This window comes from Diorhabda sublineata, chromosome 3 (assembly GCF_026230105.1).
Source record: "Diorhabda sublineata isolate icDioSubl1.1 chromosome 3, icDioSubl1.1, whole genome shotgun sequence".
NCBI classification, from domain to species: domain Eukaryota; kingdom Metazoa; phylum Arthropoda; class Insecta; order Coleoptera; family Chrysomelidae; genus Diorhabda; species Diorhabda sublineata.
Window position 1 is genome coordinate 18440032 of NC_079476.1, and position 17290 is coordinate 18457321.

Sequence of the window (17290 nt, forward strand, 5' to 3'; positions counted from 1 at the left end):
TTTGCAGAGGTGTCCCCTGAGTCGATTTTTCTTTGCTAACGACTGTATAACTAGTAGAACACTCTTTAGTTCATAAATACATTTCAATAAAACAAGTTTCAACTCACAAGTCATTGTTTATCATTTTATGGAAAATAAGATATTCATTATTTACCAAACAGTTTAGTTAATAAACAGTGTCTCGAAGTTGCTGTTAATGTCACTAGATGGTGCACGTTTAGAAATTCATACTTTTTTAACATACTAATAATAATTTATTGTTTTAGGAGAAATCATTATTTATTATTGATTTATATATAGAACATAGAACAACATTAAAATTGTGAAATAAATGATTTAATATCAAACAGTAAGTAAATTTTTTATTATTTCTATTAATTTCAAAATTCTAATCTACATTATAGTTACGCCATCTTTTACACAGTAGCTGGATCAAGCTATTTACATCTGACGATTAAAAGGATCCCTTTTAATTCAAATAATTTTTTCAGTTTAATAGAAAGTCTGCTACTGCAACTAGATGTCTCTACACAAATCGAAATTCATTTCCCAGTAATTAAAAGTATTATTTTATAATGCAGAAAGGGATTTTTGACGAGTTGTGATTTTTGGTAAAACTCGAAAACCATTAATTGTAGAAACGAATTAGTAGAATGAACTTGGTAGAAATGTAATTTTATCAAAATACCTGCAACATACGCTATAAAAATGCTGTTAATGATAAAAAATTAATTTTTTTGTGAGTGAAAAACTTCCTTCTATATGGTAGGAAAATATAAAACAAAATTGGTGCTTAAAGGAACGTTTCATCTAGGAGATCAATTTTGTATTCTCCCTGACTCTGCTCTCCACGATGAACTATTTAAGATGGTGACCATTCAAGAATTATCACAACATAACTGGTAAAAACCAGTATAAGCATGTGAAACTTCCACTTGCTTCATGATTTACGTGTTTTATTTAGTAACTAGACGCAGTTTCACATTTCCAGAGTTGTAAGTTAGCAGAATTTTTGTTATTGGATTGGTCCAAACTCTAGGGTAGTTCATAAGAGACGTCTACACCATAATAAAATGACGTTTTAGTGCGTAATTAACAAAATTTTTTGAGCTACTATAGGTACAAAATAAATTCCAATACTAATTTGAATATTGAATATGATAAAAATCATCAAATTACTTACCACGCAATATCTAATAAAATAGTTCATTATAGGATCTCCATTATCATTTGGTACACTCCATCTCAATTCGTAATGATCGGCATAAGGACTCATAGCGAGCATTTCTTCTCTATTACTGCTATTTTCGTCTCTAATCTTATTTGTTTCTGTCAATATCTTCGGTTCGGATGGTACCGATCTCCTGGGCATCGTTACAGATTGAGCGTTTTGGAATGCACCCATTCCGACATCGTTTCTAGCAGCAAATTGGAAATGGTAAGTTTCTTCAGGTATTAGACCTTCTAATATATACGGAGCTCCTGAAATTGAACATTTCATAGTCTACCAAGTCACCAACTACACAACGTAAAAATTTCTAAATTGTATAACTCATTTTATTTATCAAGTATTTAAAAAGTAGCTTGAAAACTTCACTCGAAAGAGGATTCGAATCTTCGATCTCCGTGTTAAGCACTTCGAAAACCTTACCAACTACACCGTTCGGCTCTATATAAATTTCGACGAGATGTAACTATCTAATTTGATAGTGAATTATTATATATTGGTGACCGTGACAAAACATTCTGTGGTAAGTTGGTAGATGACAGTTCGTCATTTCGGGAATATAGTTTATGATTTCTAGACCCTGTGTGATAAAGAAAAAACTGTCCACACACGTCAAGAATCATGTTTTCAAAAATAGCGAAACATGTAGTTGTAAAACTTCATAAAGGTTTACAATGGACTCCTGCAGCTTTTTTATGAGGTAGACGTCGATTTGATTGAGATAAACCGTCGATTGAAACTTAAAGTTAAATTCCTTGAGCTAATGAATATGAATTGAAACATCACACCACCACCAAGTGTCGAGTTGAGTTTTTGGTACAACCTGGGTCGAATATTGTCTCTAGTGCAGGGGTTTATGTGAGAGAAAGATGAGAATCAAGTTGCCTAAACTTCAGTTAAGGATATTTCTCAGTTCACTTGGCTAACAGCTTTCTAGTATAGACCAAGATAAAGACTTCTCTGATAGAGACAAGTTACAATACTTGATTCAAGCGAAAGCCGTAGGATCTAGAGCAAGAACAAGGTTTCATCTGATTTTAAAGATCATTTTAGTTGTTCAAACTATTTGATTGAATACTATGACCGTTTAGAAAAACAGGTTAGAGCACTGGAGACTCTCAACAGTGTATCCAACTCATACGCAGCACTGTTGTTTTCCTTATTTAGACATATGGGCGCACTCATGATATTTTTACAAACAGAAGAAAGCGTGGAACTCCAAAGGGTGATAATCAGTCTCATGGTAATTGAGGAACCACTACTGCAGATCTACAAAATCTGAATATTGAAGGCTGTGTTGATGCAGAAGCGAGCTTGTTTTGGATTTGCTAAGACTAACTACTCCGCCAATCGTTGCCTTCCGAAATGCACTTATAGAGGCCGCCATCTGGGTTTCTTTAGTCCAAACTCAAACGAGCTACCCTACATCTGGAAGGTATCAAGAATCCTGACTTTTTTCTCTTGATTATGCCCCTTCTGTGAGTGGAAACCTCCTACACACACTATTTGGTGGTTGGAGTATTGAAATAGAGGATCATGCTTTGTACAAAATACGAACTTGAAGATTTATTTTCTTTGAATTTCACAACTCTTGACTAAGGAAACATCGCTGCTTTCGTTCGACAAGTTACTACTGTTAGTGAGATTCAGAGATTTAACAGACCAGAAAATTGAAGTGAGGACTTCATTGGACCTATAAATGTCCTTATTTGTCCGGATATTGCTGGGAAAATTTGGTCAGGAAATCACAAGGTATTTCCATTTGGTGTAGTAACTGTCAGAGCACAATTTGGTTAGATTCTCATGGAGATCAACAAGAAAAAGTGCAGCATTGTGATCTCGCAATTACATCAAGAATACAGTCGAGTTCGTCAACGGCAAATACAGGGTAAGGTCAGCAAGGAATGAGATGATGTTAGATCTTTCTACAAACCGTGGGTTTGTTGAGACACGCCTAGCTGGTATGAAAAGTAAGTCAAGTGATGACGATAAGCTTTTCCACGAATATAACCAGGGATTGGTTGAAGTTGAACATCATTGAAGAGACCTTCCTTATCGCCTAGTCGTCAAAAGGTCATGTTCAACTAGAAGGGTGCGACTAATGTTATATAGATCATATTCTTGACATTTACATTGGGTTCAGTAAGCATTTTTGCAAATTAAAGTGCACCCTCTAGTGTCTTGTGGACAACATTTGACCAAAAAGTGTTGACAGTAAATGAAGAAAAGTTTTTATGTCGACAATTTGGTATGCAGTTTACACACGAGAACTAAAGTTCTCGAATTCAAGAATGGCTCTACAGAAGCTAGTGCAAAATGCGAGTTCGATTTTAGAGTACGGGTGTACAAGATGGTGGTACTGATTCCTCAACATTGGCTATCGGACTGGAGTGGAATCGCCAAGGAGATGTTCTTAGCTTGAATATGGAAAGGTTCGATCAAGTCTGAATGAATGTCGAAAAGAAGTGTGTATTCTCTGGTCCAAAAGATCTATTATTCAATTGGGTGACTGTGAGCCTGAAACTTCTAATTCAAGCTTCGAGAAAACAGAGTGAGAAGATAAACTCGACAATGAAAATATGAGAACCTATAGCAACCTTTAGCAAAAAGTGGCTGTAAATCGATGTTCAAGTGGAATTCGCAACCGTTCCTTGCACATATACGCTGCATGTATATTTATGCGTAGTGAAACTGAAGATGGTAAAGTGATAGTCAATGCGAAATGTTCTTGATTGAAAGTATCAACATTTTACAAATTTATAGGTAAATTATACGTTCAAAAAACAGTTAATTACGTACAAGTTTCGTCGCAATATTGAAATATATGTTCCAAGAAACACAAATATTGAATATACCAAGGGTGTTCGTAAAGTAATTTCAATTTTAAAATAATAAAAAACTGGTACAGAAACAAAAAAATTTTCAGGCATTTTATTTTAGTTTTTTTAGCTGTTATACTGAGAAAACATAGGACTGGTATGGGGAACGGTTAAAAACGGATGAATCTTTATCATTTTACATATTTATCGCTATATTTCACATTTAAGAAACAAATTTTGAATATTTTCTCAAAAATTCCTAACGATTAGCAGAAACGATTCGAATCAAAATTAATTAACTACGAATTAGGTCGGTAATACTGAAATAGACGTTCCAAAAAAGCCATTGTTGAATATACGAAAGATGTTCGTAAAGTTATTTCAATAACAGATCCATTTGACTTCATTTTATCTAGATTTTTGTACGAGTTAAGGTCAAATATTTATAACTAGTTTACGAATTTATCTGTATGAGACTTACCAAAACTCCAGGTGTGGTTTCTAGCAAAATCCCACGATAATTCCCTCTCGGGCTTATATCGAACGGTATACGATCTTAGTGGTAAACCATCGAAATGATTAGCTGGTATGATACTCCATCTGATACTTGTCGCTGTAATAAATTCGGTTTTGACTTGGGAAACCGGTCCTGGTACGAAACCTTGTTTCAAATATATTTTATTGGTGGCTTGTCCAAGTTTATTGGTAGCTACGCATTTGTATTCAGTAAAAAATCGTTTATCGTTGTAAGGTTTCACTATGAGATAGGAAGCAGGACCATTTCCGATTTTTTGAAAATTGTTATTATCCTGGATTTCGATGTCGCCGTATTTCCATATGATCGTAGCGTTCGGTATAGCTTCGGGAAGACAAGTCAAGTTACCCGGTTTGTTATCCCATATCCAAACAGGCGGTAAATTTTTAGTTCTTTCGAATGAAGGTGGAAATTCTACTGTTATATGTCCGTTTTTATAAGCAGTACCGGCAGTATTATCCGCTATACATTCGTAAAGACCATCATCAGGTCTACTTAGATTCGATATGATCAATGTACCGAATGATTCTCCTCGATCTGAAATAGATTGTTGTTCTAAAGATATTCTATCATCGTCCAATTGTTTTCCAACTTTGAAAGGATCCTTTCTGCTCAGTTTTCTGAAGGTTACTTTAGGTGGTGGTCTACCGTACGCTTTGCAGATTATTTCTGTTCGTGTTTTAATCGGAGCTGTTATATTTAACAGTTCTATTATTTTCGGTTTAACTAGAACGTTTATTCTAACGGTTGTTTCTACTCTATCCACTGTATTTTCGGCAATGCACGTGTATAAACCGTCGTCGCTTTCGTATTCCACTCGATTCATTATCAATTCTCCGGTGTTTTTCTTCACTTCGAATCTATCAACGACTGATAGATCTTCGCGGTTCTTCAATTTGATCCATTGGTAAGTCGGTGGTGGTTTACCGGTAGCTACACATTTCGCCGATGCTGTTTCACCCTCTACGATTGTTATGGGGTCCATTGGTTTGATTTTCGGTGGTACTTGAACTTCAATCTGAAAAATTTTATATATAGAATTTCTATTCCACGGTTTTCTATAGATTTTCAAAAGTTCTAGAATGTGTATTTAATATATAAAGCGCAAGTCTAGCAACTGAAACAGGTGAATATAGAATTTAACTAAATGGTGTATTTTACAAACATAAGATGTTAATTGTGTATAAATTATCCCACTCGTTTTGTTTTCGAATACTGTATATATAAAAAAAATAAGAATAGAATCTTACATTTATATTCCTTGTTTTGAATTGTCCTGTGGATATTTCAATAGCATTACATTTATATGCGCCGTCATCTGCTTCAGTTACGTTTTTAATGAGTAATTCGTCGGTATCTACAACGTATTTATCGTTTGTAGTAATAGCTTGGTCATTTCTGTTCCAATCGATGGTAGGTGTCGGGTTACCTTTAACTTTACATTTTACTTTAAAGTCTCGACCTACGACAGGATATTGATTCTCGGGTGCATCCACAAACTTTATATCCTCTGAAATACACATGTTTAGAAGTGAAAAATAATTTGAATTTAATTATAAACATTACCGTAAGTCCTAATTTCTACTGATGCGGTGAGTGGTTCTGTATTTGCATAAAAAGCGTGGCAACTATACCTTCCTGCTTGATTTGATGTTAAACTGGAGAAGATCAAAACAGCCCCTTGTTCACCCGGTGAGTTCTAGAATTGGATATTGGAAAATTTATTATCATAACGATAAACTACCGGTCCAAAGTTTTTGCTTTGAGTGATACACAACAAACAATTTTTACAAATAATCATCGTCTGTTTGGTTCCATTCGTTTTTTACTATATTCCAAATATGTGAATGGGAAGTAGGACACTGATTTCTGACTTTACTGTCCAATTTGTCCCATAACAACTCAATTGGGTTGAGATAGGGAGAGTAAAATCGTGTTAAGTTAAGTTATTTGCTGATCAGGCGCTGGCCAGAACGTACTAAATTTTCCTTTATTATTTTTATAGCATCCCTTCTTCAGAATCCCTTCATTTTTTACCAGTTCTACAGCCGCCCTTCATCTAAAATATCCCCAAAAACCATCACCGAGTCCTTACCGTATTTTAATTTCGGGGTTATACGTGGATCTAACGTCCATTCTTCCTGTGTACAAACACTCTTCTTTTAGACCCAGATAACCTCAAACTTTTACTCATTACTCCAAGAAACTCCTTTAGCACACTGCTACCCATTAATTTCATTATGACGTTATAAAAGAGTGTGAGACGCTGTTTTAGCCTTCACTTAACAAAAAGAAAGAAAAATTTGTTGAAGTGCATTATTTTGAAATTCAATTGATGGATTATGGGGTGGACAAAACAAAAACTTTTGACTGGTAGTATACGCGTAATTCATGATTGCTCACAATTATGAATATTACAATGTAATTTGTCATTATCGATTTCGATTTTTGGTTCTCATCAGCATAGAGATTCATTCTGAAAAGTGTTATTAAGGTTATTTATCGAACATTTCGAGAGAAGTGAACGCAACACGCATATTATTAATTATATGACACATCACTCAATAAATCGTGTGACTAACTAAGGAAAACACATTTTTTGCCACAAATAGATTTTATTAATCAATGTCATCTACTTCAAATCAATACAATCATTCAAACGGTTCTCTAACTTTCCGATGCCGTACTTGTGAAAGGATTTGTCTTTTGCCTTGAGTTTCACCAATTGCTTCTTCATTTGAGATGAATTTCTTACCGTTGAACATTTTTTGAGATCAGTGAATAGCCAGTGGTCACTGGGTACCAGATGTGGACTATATGATGGATGAGGAAGCAATTCGAAGAGTTATTCGTTCAATTTAACCATCATTGCCATCGACTTGTCAACCGGTGCATTTTCTTAGTGAAACAGTGGTTTTTACTTCGACAAATGAGGTCGTTTTTCTTTGATTTTTCCATTCAAACGATCTAACAACTCTATATAGTATTCACTATTAATTTTCTCTCGTTTTTGGAAATAGTAGATGATCAATATTTCATGCGCATCCCAAAATACTTTAGCCATAACCTTCCCAGCTGACTGTTGTGTCTTTGGACGCTACGGACCGGGTGCAATCCCCGCAGATGATGACCGTTTTGATTCTGGAGTGAAGTGATGTATCCATTGTCACATATCGACTCAAAAATATAATTTATTACATGTAAATTCATCATCAACACGTTATTAGATCGACTATGAGTAAACGCGGCACCCACTTAAAAAAACTTTCTCATGATCAAATGTTCATGCATAATTGTGAACACACTGCTTTCTGATATCTTTAGTGCCTCAACTGTCTCATGCAATTTCAATTCGCGATTATATATAACCAATTTGTCGCCTTTTTTGATGTTTTCTGGAGTAAACGCACCAATTGGACGACTAGAACGTTCACCATCATCGGTCTCTTTACTACTACGTTTAAATCCAGCTAACCAATAACAAATGGTTCTTTTCGATAGAGCAGAGTCCGTTTAACACTTTTGAAGCCATTGCTGAGCTTGTACAGTATTTTTTATCAAGAAGCAATGATAAATTAACACACTAAATTCTTTTAAGTCCGTTGGTTTGCAAATAACAGTAACCTCACTTAAATGGCTGTCATTTTAGTTATACATAATCTTTTGAAGATGGAAGCGCCATCTGTGTGTCAGTCACACAACTTGAGTGATGTTATACGTTTCACTAACACATTGTATATAATATTATTATCGATATATTGACTGAATATTACCAGTACATATATGGGACTAGCTCTATTGAAACTATCTATTTTCCTGTCGAATTTATCCCTCCACTCTAATTGGGTAACTAATGTAGGATCCGGAACAACAGGTCGACAAGTTAGAGGTAGAGCACGACCAACTTCTTTCGTTATAACTTTTTCATTTGGTTGGATCTCCAATTTGATTTCCTGTCCAGCGACACCTGTAATAAGAAACTATAATTATAACTAGTCATCTGAGGTTATCTAAGATATGTATTTCAGAAAAATTCAACATCAATATATTCTAAAGAAAAAATTTAATTCCAACTATGGGTAAACATGTGTAGTGTGGCAATTTAACTGCATGTACAAGACAAATGTAATGAATCTTATTGAGATAGTAATCCTAGGAAGAAATGAACCCAATTTATGATAAATTTAGCACAAAGTCCCCACCTGATGTTGAAAGGAATACATAACATCCTACAAATATCTGGGACATGAGATCCCAGTAAAGATTTATGGCTCGGAAAAACTAACATTGACACAAAAAACTGTAAATAAAATAAGTACTATACTATACTATAAACACTTGGCAAGATCCATTTTAGGAGTGACATTACGAGATAAAATATGAAAAGAAGAACTGCTTAGAAAACCAACAGTTACGGATGCAATTGAAACAGTTTTCTTCTTCTTCTCATTTCTCCTTTTGCCAGGGTAATCGAAATGTATTTACCAATTTCCTTCATCTTTTCTTGTCCTGTGCCAGAATCATCATTTGATTTATTGGCTGTTGCCTTTGTTTTCTTATATCTGCTATTTTTTCGTTTTATGTTTGTTGGTCTGCCCCTTCTTGTTCTTCCTACAGTTCTTGCTTACCACATTCATTTTGTTCCATCCTTGTCAAATGTTCAATACATTTATTTTTTCTTGGATTGTTTCTTATAATTTAATTTCTCATTCTATCCATCCTAGTTTTTTGCTTCTATTTTTCTTAGATACTTCATCTCGATTACGTTTACAATTTATTTTATTGTTGGAACTGCTATTGAATTCTATACGCTCATTATTACTTTTTTTGATATATCCTTCTTATTGAACAATATTTTATTCTATGGATAACATATATTTGTTCCTTCGTAATCTCCGCTTCTATCTTACCATCCTCTCTTATTACTGATACCAAGATATTCAAGTTTGTAACTTGTTCTATTTGTTCTTCATTTGCTATTAGATTTTGGTTCCACCGTTCTTAGATTTTCTGTCATAATTACAATATCGCCTTCTAATCATGTTTAGGTATTCTATTTTCGTTTGTAGGCGCCTCTGTTTCTTCACATTTTTTACTATTTCATCCATTGTTAGTATGGATAATCATGGATTTACTTGTTATATCTCTTTTTCTATCATAAAATCTTCTAATCTTTGTCTATTCAGATGGGTTAATATCTTCCACGCGTTGTTTTATTAATTGAGTCGATTGCTGTTCTCAAATCTTCTCTTTTCTCGTAACGTCCTTCTATCATACTTTCATATTATCTATTGTTTCTTAATGTTGTTTGATCTTATTCCAGTTTCTTGTCTACTTCTACTCTTAGTCTTCCTTCTATTCTCCTAGTGTATATCTTGTAGAATACTGAAATTAGGCATATTGTTTGTAGTTTTCGTAATTTGTTCTCCTTTCTTTTGGATTGAAATTAGCATATTTTCCTCCTATTTTTGTGGTATTTGTTTTGAACCCCATGCTCCCCTCATCATCTCGCGTATCCATGTTTTGCCTTCTTCTCCCAGATCTTTGACCATTTCTGAATCTAAAATTCTTATTTGCTTCATTCGCTTTGTTGATTTTGATTTTCCGTTTTCCCTATTTTACTTCTTTATAGCCGATTTATTCCACATTTATATTTTCTCTTTCTTCCTCCGCTGCCTCGATGTATGTTTGGTCTGCTCCTTCTTTGAATTGAATTAGTCACACATTTAAAATGGAACTGGACTGACCATGTTGTGATAATAGATTGAAGAAGGGAATACTGGAAAGAGATGAAGCATACAGAAGCAGAGGACGACTGTCTTCTAACTGGATGCCGAAGACCGAGCAAGATGTTAAGATTAAGATAGACTATAAATGGACAAGATGGCTGCTAAATGATGTTATTAATGATTGATAATAGCTACTCATAGAGTTGTTTTTAATGCATTTTCATTCGTTTTTCGGAACTTTGCGATAATTCTATTCAATTGGAATGAACATTTCTTTGCGTTTATATTCCTTTCCAATTATAAATAGAAAACGAACCCGTATATGTATTTGTTAAACACAATATCTTTCAGGGCACTAACTAAATTCTCGGAAATAGCGGTTTCGCGTAGCTACACCCCCGAAGCATTTTCCTGTCACAAGGTAATGGTTGTTTATTGAGCCATTAAACGTATTACTTAGTACTCCACACTCCCTTTGTTATACTAACGATGGGTTACCAAATTAATTAGATAATTAGTGCCTTTTATGTAACGTAAATATAATGTTTAGAATCAAGAAAAGTGGTTAAGATTATTCTAATTATTCATAAATATTCTTAGAATATAAAAAATAGTTTAATTTTTCAACGAGCTATAATGGAAGTCATAAATTAAACAGATCAAGTTTATATAGAGGGTGTCTCAAAATCTCAAAATAAAAAAGCGAAATTACTTATCAGAAATCATCTGTAGAATCAACATTAGACAAGTCTAACATCCAGTGGCTGCACTGGAATTTTTGCAGAAATTTACAAGCTGGGAAGTTTGCACGCGTCTTCTGCAGCGGTATGAAAGTAAGGAGAAAATTTATTACACCGAATATTGACCACAGTCGATAAGTGATGAATGATATTCTGGAGAGTGAACGCATGTCTATGGAGTGGAGGAAGAAAGTGGAAGGCGCGTCCAGTTCAGGCGAAGATTATAGTATCGGCGGGGAAGATGTTGTGTACTAGAGAAAGGTAATTGTAGTTGATTTTCTGACTGATCAATGTACTGTGAGCGCGCAGTATTATAGTAACCTCCTAAAAACAGATCAGAGCGACGCATGTTTCAAATCCGTAGTGCGATATTGCTGCAATACAACGCCGGAACGCATACGGCTCGGTTTACGATAGAAAAGTTGAAAGAATTGGCTTAGGAAACACTAGAACATTCTCCTTATAGTCCCGATTTGTCGCCATGGGACTATAATTTACTTAGTCCATTGAAAGAAGCACTTGGCGAAATGCGGTTCGAAGGCAATGGATGGGTAGAATGCGCGTGAGAAGCCGAGAGATTTTTACGAAAAAGGCAAAACTGTGTAGAGTGTGACGGACTATATACAGATCTGTAACATGATGATGAAATTTTTAATAGAAAAATTTCTATTTATATTTGAACCACCATCGTATGAGTAGGTATAAAATTTCAATATTTCTCATTGTACGCGCCTACTAGGAAGATTTTGCGGAAATTCTGATATAATAATTTTGGAATGAAAATGAAAAAAAGCAGCGGCACTGAAACAAGCCCTTAGATAAATGAGACTTATGAAAGAATCGAATCCTCCGTGTACCCTCTCTAAATTGATAAATATTGTATAAAACCGTGTAAAACGTATACTGAAATATTTCTTAAAGACATATATCAATAGGTGTAATTTACAATCAATGGTGTATGAACCCCTAAATTACCAAACTGCATTAGCAGCTGAATGCTGTGTGAATTTAAAATTTATTGGTCTCATCGGGTTCGGTCATAAATCAAGAAATAGACGGTAATGTGGATAATGGCAATCCATTTCCCATCAACATGGTGATTGGTGTTAAAGTCCTTTGCCATATTTTATTATGATTTATTCTTTGAAGTTTCAACACTCCCGAGTGAAATCATCGTGATATATCTGAGCGGATAAACTTTTTACTACCCGGACAATTTTAGATTTTAAAATGAAGAGAAATATAAAAATAACGTTATGGAGAGATTTCAAAATACAGAATGGACAATAAGTCACCTTCCAATGGACCGAATAAATAATAGTCGTATGGCGATAAATCGGAACTATAAGGAGGGTGTTCCAGAAGTCAATTCTTTCAACGTTTCCACCGTAAGCCGAGCTGTATGTGGTCTAGGGTTGACTTGCAGCAATATCGCACTATAGATTGGAATATCGTTCGTCGTTTAGGGAGAAAATTACTTCTGCAAGTCTCAAACCTTCGCCTTAACTGGCTAGCCTTCGTTTTTCTTCCTCCAATCCATAGACGCACGTTTACTTACTTACTACCAGAATATAGTGGAACGTCCAAGTCTTGTCTGAGGTGGAGATTCGGTGCAACATATTTTATCTTTCCTCTTCATACCGCTGCAGGAGAGGAGTGCAAACTTCCCAGTGAGTGAATATCTACTCAAAATTCAGAAATCTTTGCACCCATCTAACTAAAATTTTGCGGTTTCCAATTATTTGCTCAGTATTCTTTTTTGATTTCCCATAAGCATTTGGTACAATTTAGATGAATTTTTACAAACAAACTTTGCAGAGGTTGTTGTTAAATAAGAATTTGAATACTTTTATCTATGATTGTTTCAATCTGAAAATTTTTATTAATAACTAATCTTAATTGCATTTTTCACACTCCATAAATTAACGTATACAACAAAAGGAAACTGCACGAATTCATCTATTCCTTCAAGGCAAAATCTTGATTTACGACAAACTGACGTTGCGGAGTCATGCACCATATAACATGAAATAAGGGAAGCGACTTTGTGTTTTCCCTTTTGACAATATCTCTTTTCCCTGCAAAAACATTTTTAAGCCCCGGGAAGCAATTTAAGGATGCATTGTACTGCTCGGTTTATCCTAACAACTACAAATTATTTTAAGACGATAAAACGTTTAGAAATTGCAGCAGGAATTACTCTGTAAACCCAGCGGTGTAACAAACAGAAGCTGAATAGGTCTAGAGATATGTCAAGGGGAAGTTATTTTGGTCAATTCATCTATATTTAATAATTCTTATTGTAACGTTTTTAGTATTTATTTACACTCTTATTATTTGTGAGTTGAATTAATATCTTTTACGTTCTTAATTTATTTACACACTATATATTACACTTAACTTATAATAATTTATTTATAAACATTACACAAATCATTTATATACCTAAATAAAATTCTAAAAAGTTCTAGAGCAAAAAGGAACACGAAATAAATAAATAGACTTTCCTAGAAATTATTTACAAGAAATACTGTAATAAACCGTCCACTATAATAGAAACTTCATCAAAGGCGCTTTTGACATTTATAAAAAATGTGACGTTGCCCAAAAAGCGCCGCGCAAATTCGCCAAATTTATAAAATTCCATAGTAGCTGGACAGGGGCGGCCTAGGAAACCATTTTGCGAAGTGTTCGTAACATTATAATTATCGACATGTGTGTACAACGCGCAATCAAAACTCAGGAACAAAATGAAATTAGACAAGGTGTACTTTATAATCATTAGGAAGCTGCAAAAAAAATTTTTGTTTAACTCTTACGATCTCAAATGTTTCTATTTGATATAAAAAAATCCTCAGTTAATAATTTTTAGAGTACATAATATGTAAGAAAAATATTTTTTTCAATGCGCTATTATTTATATTTATTCCCCAAAGGCAAGTTTGTTTTTGGTACAATTCGGAAATTTTTGCCTGTGATTTCTAATCTGCTGCCACTTATACTACGTTCTAACAACCTTTTTTAAAATTTATAATTAATTAAATATAATACTGAAGATTAATTCTGGTAAAAATTCGAAGTTCGAAGACTCAACTTCAAGAATGTAAAATGGTTTTTTGTAGAAAATTGCGTGAACTATTTGTAAATTTACTTTTAGTAAAAATGAAATTTTCTCATTTGAATCAAATGCGAAACTGTAATAAAAATAGCCACCACTTGTTGAGCTACAGGGCTTCTCTTTGGTGAAGTTTTATTTATATCAAATAGAAACATTTGGGACTGCAAAAGTTGAAAAAAAAAATTTTTAAAGCACCCTAATAATCATACATAGTAAGCTTCTCTATTACTTTTGTCAATTGAAAACAAATTTGATACTGTTCTTTCTCAATATGATCTCAAAATATGAGATTATGATGAGTTGAGGTCGTTGGGGACGAGAACCATTAGAAAATGACCCACGTACGGGAGGTCCTGTGATGGCAATTATTCCAAAAAACAAAAAATTAATGGAAGAAATTATAGAGCATGAGCATCGAAATAAGCATCGCATTCTCAACGCACTGCAAATGTCGTCAAGTAGAATGTTGAGAGCGATATTTAAAGCTTCGGCGCTAGGACCACGAAAATGTAATTTGATCAATTGTAATAAGTGATGAAACTACGGTCTCTTACTATATAGTGACATCGGAAAGAAAATCCTATGGAAATGTCACGAAAAGCATCAAAAAAGTGATGCTACATTATTTTTAGACTACGCGGATATCTTCTTGATTGACTTTAAGGAATCGAACACAACAATAATGCATTATATTACTTCAAGGCAGTTGTATCAAAAAATTTACCCAAAACAGAGCGGCAAAATCATTCGCGATGTATGTTTGCTTCATAATAATTTTCTAGTACACACTGCTTCGCTTTCCAAGGCTACTGTACACTAAGATGCTTCTTCTTTCAACTATTTTCTTTTCATGAAATTTTACAGCAAGTACTCAAAAAGAATCCCCTGAATGTTTGGGCTTTTAATATTAATATCAAGTCCTCGATTGAGATGTTAGGTTAAGAAAACACAGAAACTGATTTTTTTATCAGTGGCATTTCATAGCATCACTTCGACAATGTACGGTTTTTTTGCATTATGTACAAAAGTATCCATTGCGGTCAAGCTGAAGCTCGAGCCGGCGTGGTACTACAAGCCTTTAAACTTGATTTTTAAACGTGAATGAGAAGAGCTACAAAAAAACGTGAACAAACTTGTGAAAAATTAATTTTTCTAAAAAAAGCATCAAAGTCGCTAAAATCAATATTTCCGGATATATGTAATGATAAAGTTTTTGTAATTTCTAAATCACGTCATGACTGTGTCCCATTTTAAGATTCTCTCTTCAACATTTTTGTCGTTAAACCACATTGTATAATTCCGGTTTTGAGATTTGACTTATTATAGAGTATCAGTTTATAGCACGTATTAGTTTTCAACTTATCTTACTGAATAATTCTTTTATATGGTCTCTAAAGATACGACGACTGTTATCGGAACCAAAAGATATATCGTTTCCCTAAGCTAATAAATCAGATAGCCCCCATTGAGACCGCTAAAATAGCTCTATAAAAAATTCAGCATCGCTGAACTACCTTTCTCCAGTTTTATGATACCATATAATATAGAATCCCACATTTGCTACAAATAAATAATTTGAAACTTTAAATTCGTCAGCTGGTCAAAAACTTTTGATTTTCATTTGATTTCAACAAGCTACGTTATTTTAGTTTCCGTTTGACTCCCATTGATAGTTTACATTTTATAAGTATTTTCGTATTCTGTATTCATTCAAAAACTCACTTAACAACTAAATATTTACCGAGAAGAAAATACTTCTGATTACCATATTAGACAGGAATGAAATGAGAATGTTTGTCGTATTCAAATACTCAAATAGGATCCTTAGAGCATTTGTGGAAGTTCCGGTCTGTGCTGCAATTTCTTTTGTTTTCAGGTGCCGATCACTTTCACTACTAATTCAAAGTTTTCTGGAGTAATCACCATCCCGTACGTGGGTCATCTTCTAATTATTCTCTACAGCAGAACAACTCAGACCAAACGCGCGAAACTCAATTTGAGACTCAAGCAACATAATGAAAAGTTGTTTTAAGCTTGTTGAACCTTGTAACTGATTCATGATGCATAAAGATTCATGGGTATGGAATTTTGGGTGAAAAACCAAACTTTTACTATCATAATTTTTAATGATTCTATTTTCGCGTGTATGGAAACTCAAAGTTTAGAGCTATGGAAGACAAAATTTGCTTAAGTAAGAAGAGTCCTGAAGATGATTCTAAGGATAAGTCTAAAGAAATACTAAATGTTTGGGCTAGTTTGTCAGATAAATTTATTTGATTGAAAAAAGTTGCATTTGCAATATTTTCAGCATTCCGAATTGTAATTTTTACATTTCAATTATTAAAAGAGATAATACACACTACGTTTTGATTATTTTTTTAAATTAATACTAGATTTCTTGTAAATAAGTTTCTATTCTTTGTATTCTAAATTCTATAAATATTTTCGAACCATAATAGCATAGAAACTGCTTTTTGATTCCTTTGGAGTCCTTAGAAGCGGCGAAGGAAATTCGTGAGATCATTTTGATGTTATTCCACTTAGATTTGTTACCACTTGATCTACCAAAGTAGTAGTAATTGTATGGTCTAAGAATCATACTAATTATCCATCTTGTACAAAGGTCCATACCAGGCATTAACTCTTATGTGAGAGACGATGTATCCGGATGACTTTAACATTTTCAAATTTAAACAAAAGTACATTTCACGCTCTGTAGGTAGTTGAGAGCTCTTAACTGTTCATAAATGATATATTTTTAATTGTTTCCATCCAGTCAACTATTTACAATGGTCTGTTGAAACCAAAATATATTTTAAACGCACAATAGAGTAACAAGGTACCCCTTTATGAAAGAAGTATTTATAATTTTGAACAAAAATTAAATAATGAACATTTATTATGAAGACTTAACAGAGCAATCGTGCAGGTGTTATATGCTGGACGAGTTATTGAATGGTTATCACAAATTGGCTATCTGCAATTGGTGTATGTATTTGCTTGCGTTTGAGTTCTCTGCATATGTTGCAACGTCCCATGAATGCGAAACGCCTCATAGAATCTCTTCTTGTCTGACTCATAGAAGTTGTAAATCCAGAAGGAATCGAGACCTTAGTTCTTG

At 33.9% G+C, this 17290-nt stretch overlaps 1 protein-coding gene across 4 annotated transcripts in view; it reads right to left on the reverse strand.

Moving 5' to 3' along the window:
• Positions 1–17290, reverse strand: part of LOC130442020 (fasciclin-2-like) — a 283194-nt gene that overhangs the window by 28854 nt on the left and 237050 nt on the right. For all 4 annotated transcript variants that reach the window (XM_056775975.1, XM_056775973.1, XM_056775972.1 and 1 more), the window contains exons 2-6: positions 8356–8549; positions 6149–6281; positions 5833–6092; positions 4529–5600; positions 1184–1482 (exon numbers count right to left, since the gene is read on the reverse strand). In XM_056775975.1, the coding sequence (XP_056631953.1) occupies positions 1184–1482; positions 4529–5600; positions 5833–6092; positions 6149–6281; positions 8356–8549 (1958 nt within the window). The remainder of the gene's footprint in view (positions 1–1183; positions 1483–4528; positions 5601–5832; positions 6093–6148; positions 6282–8355; positions 8550–17290) is intronic.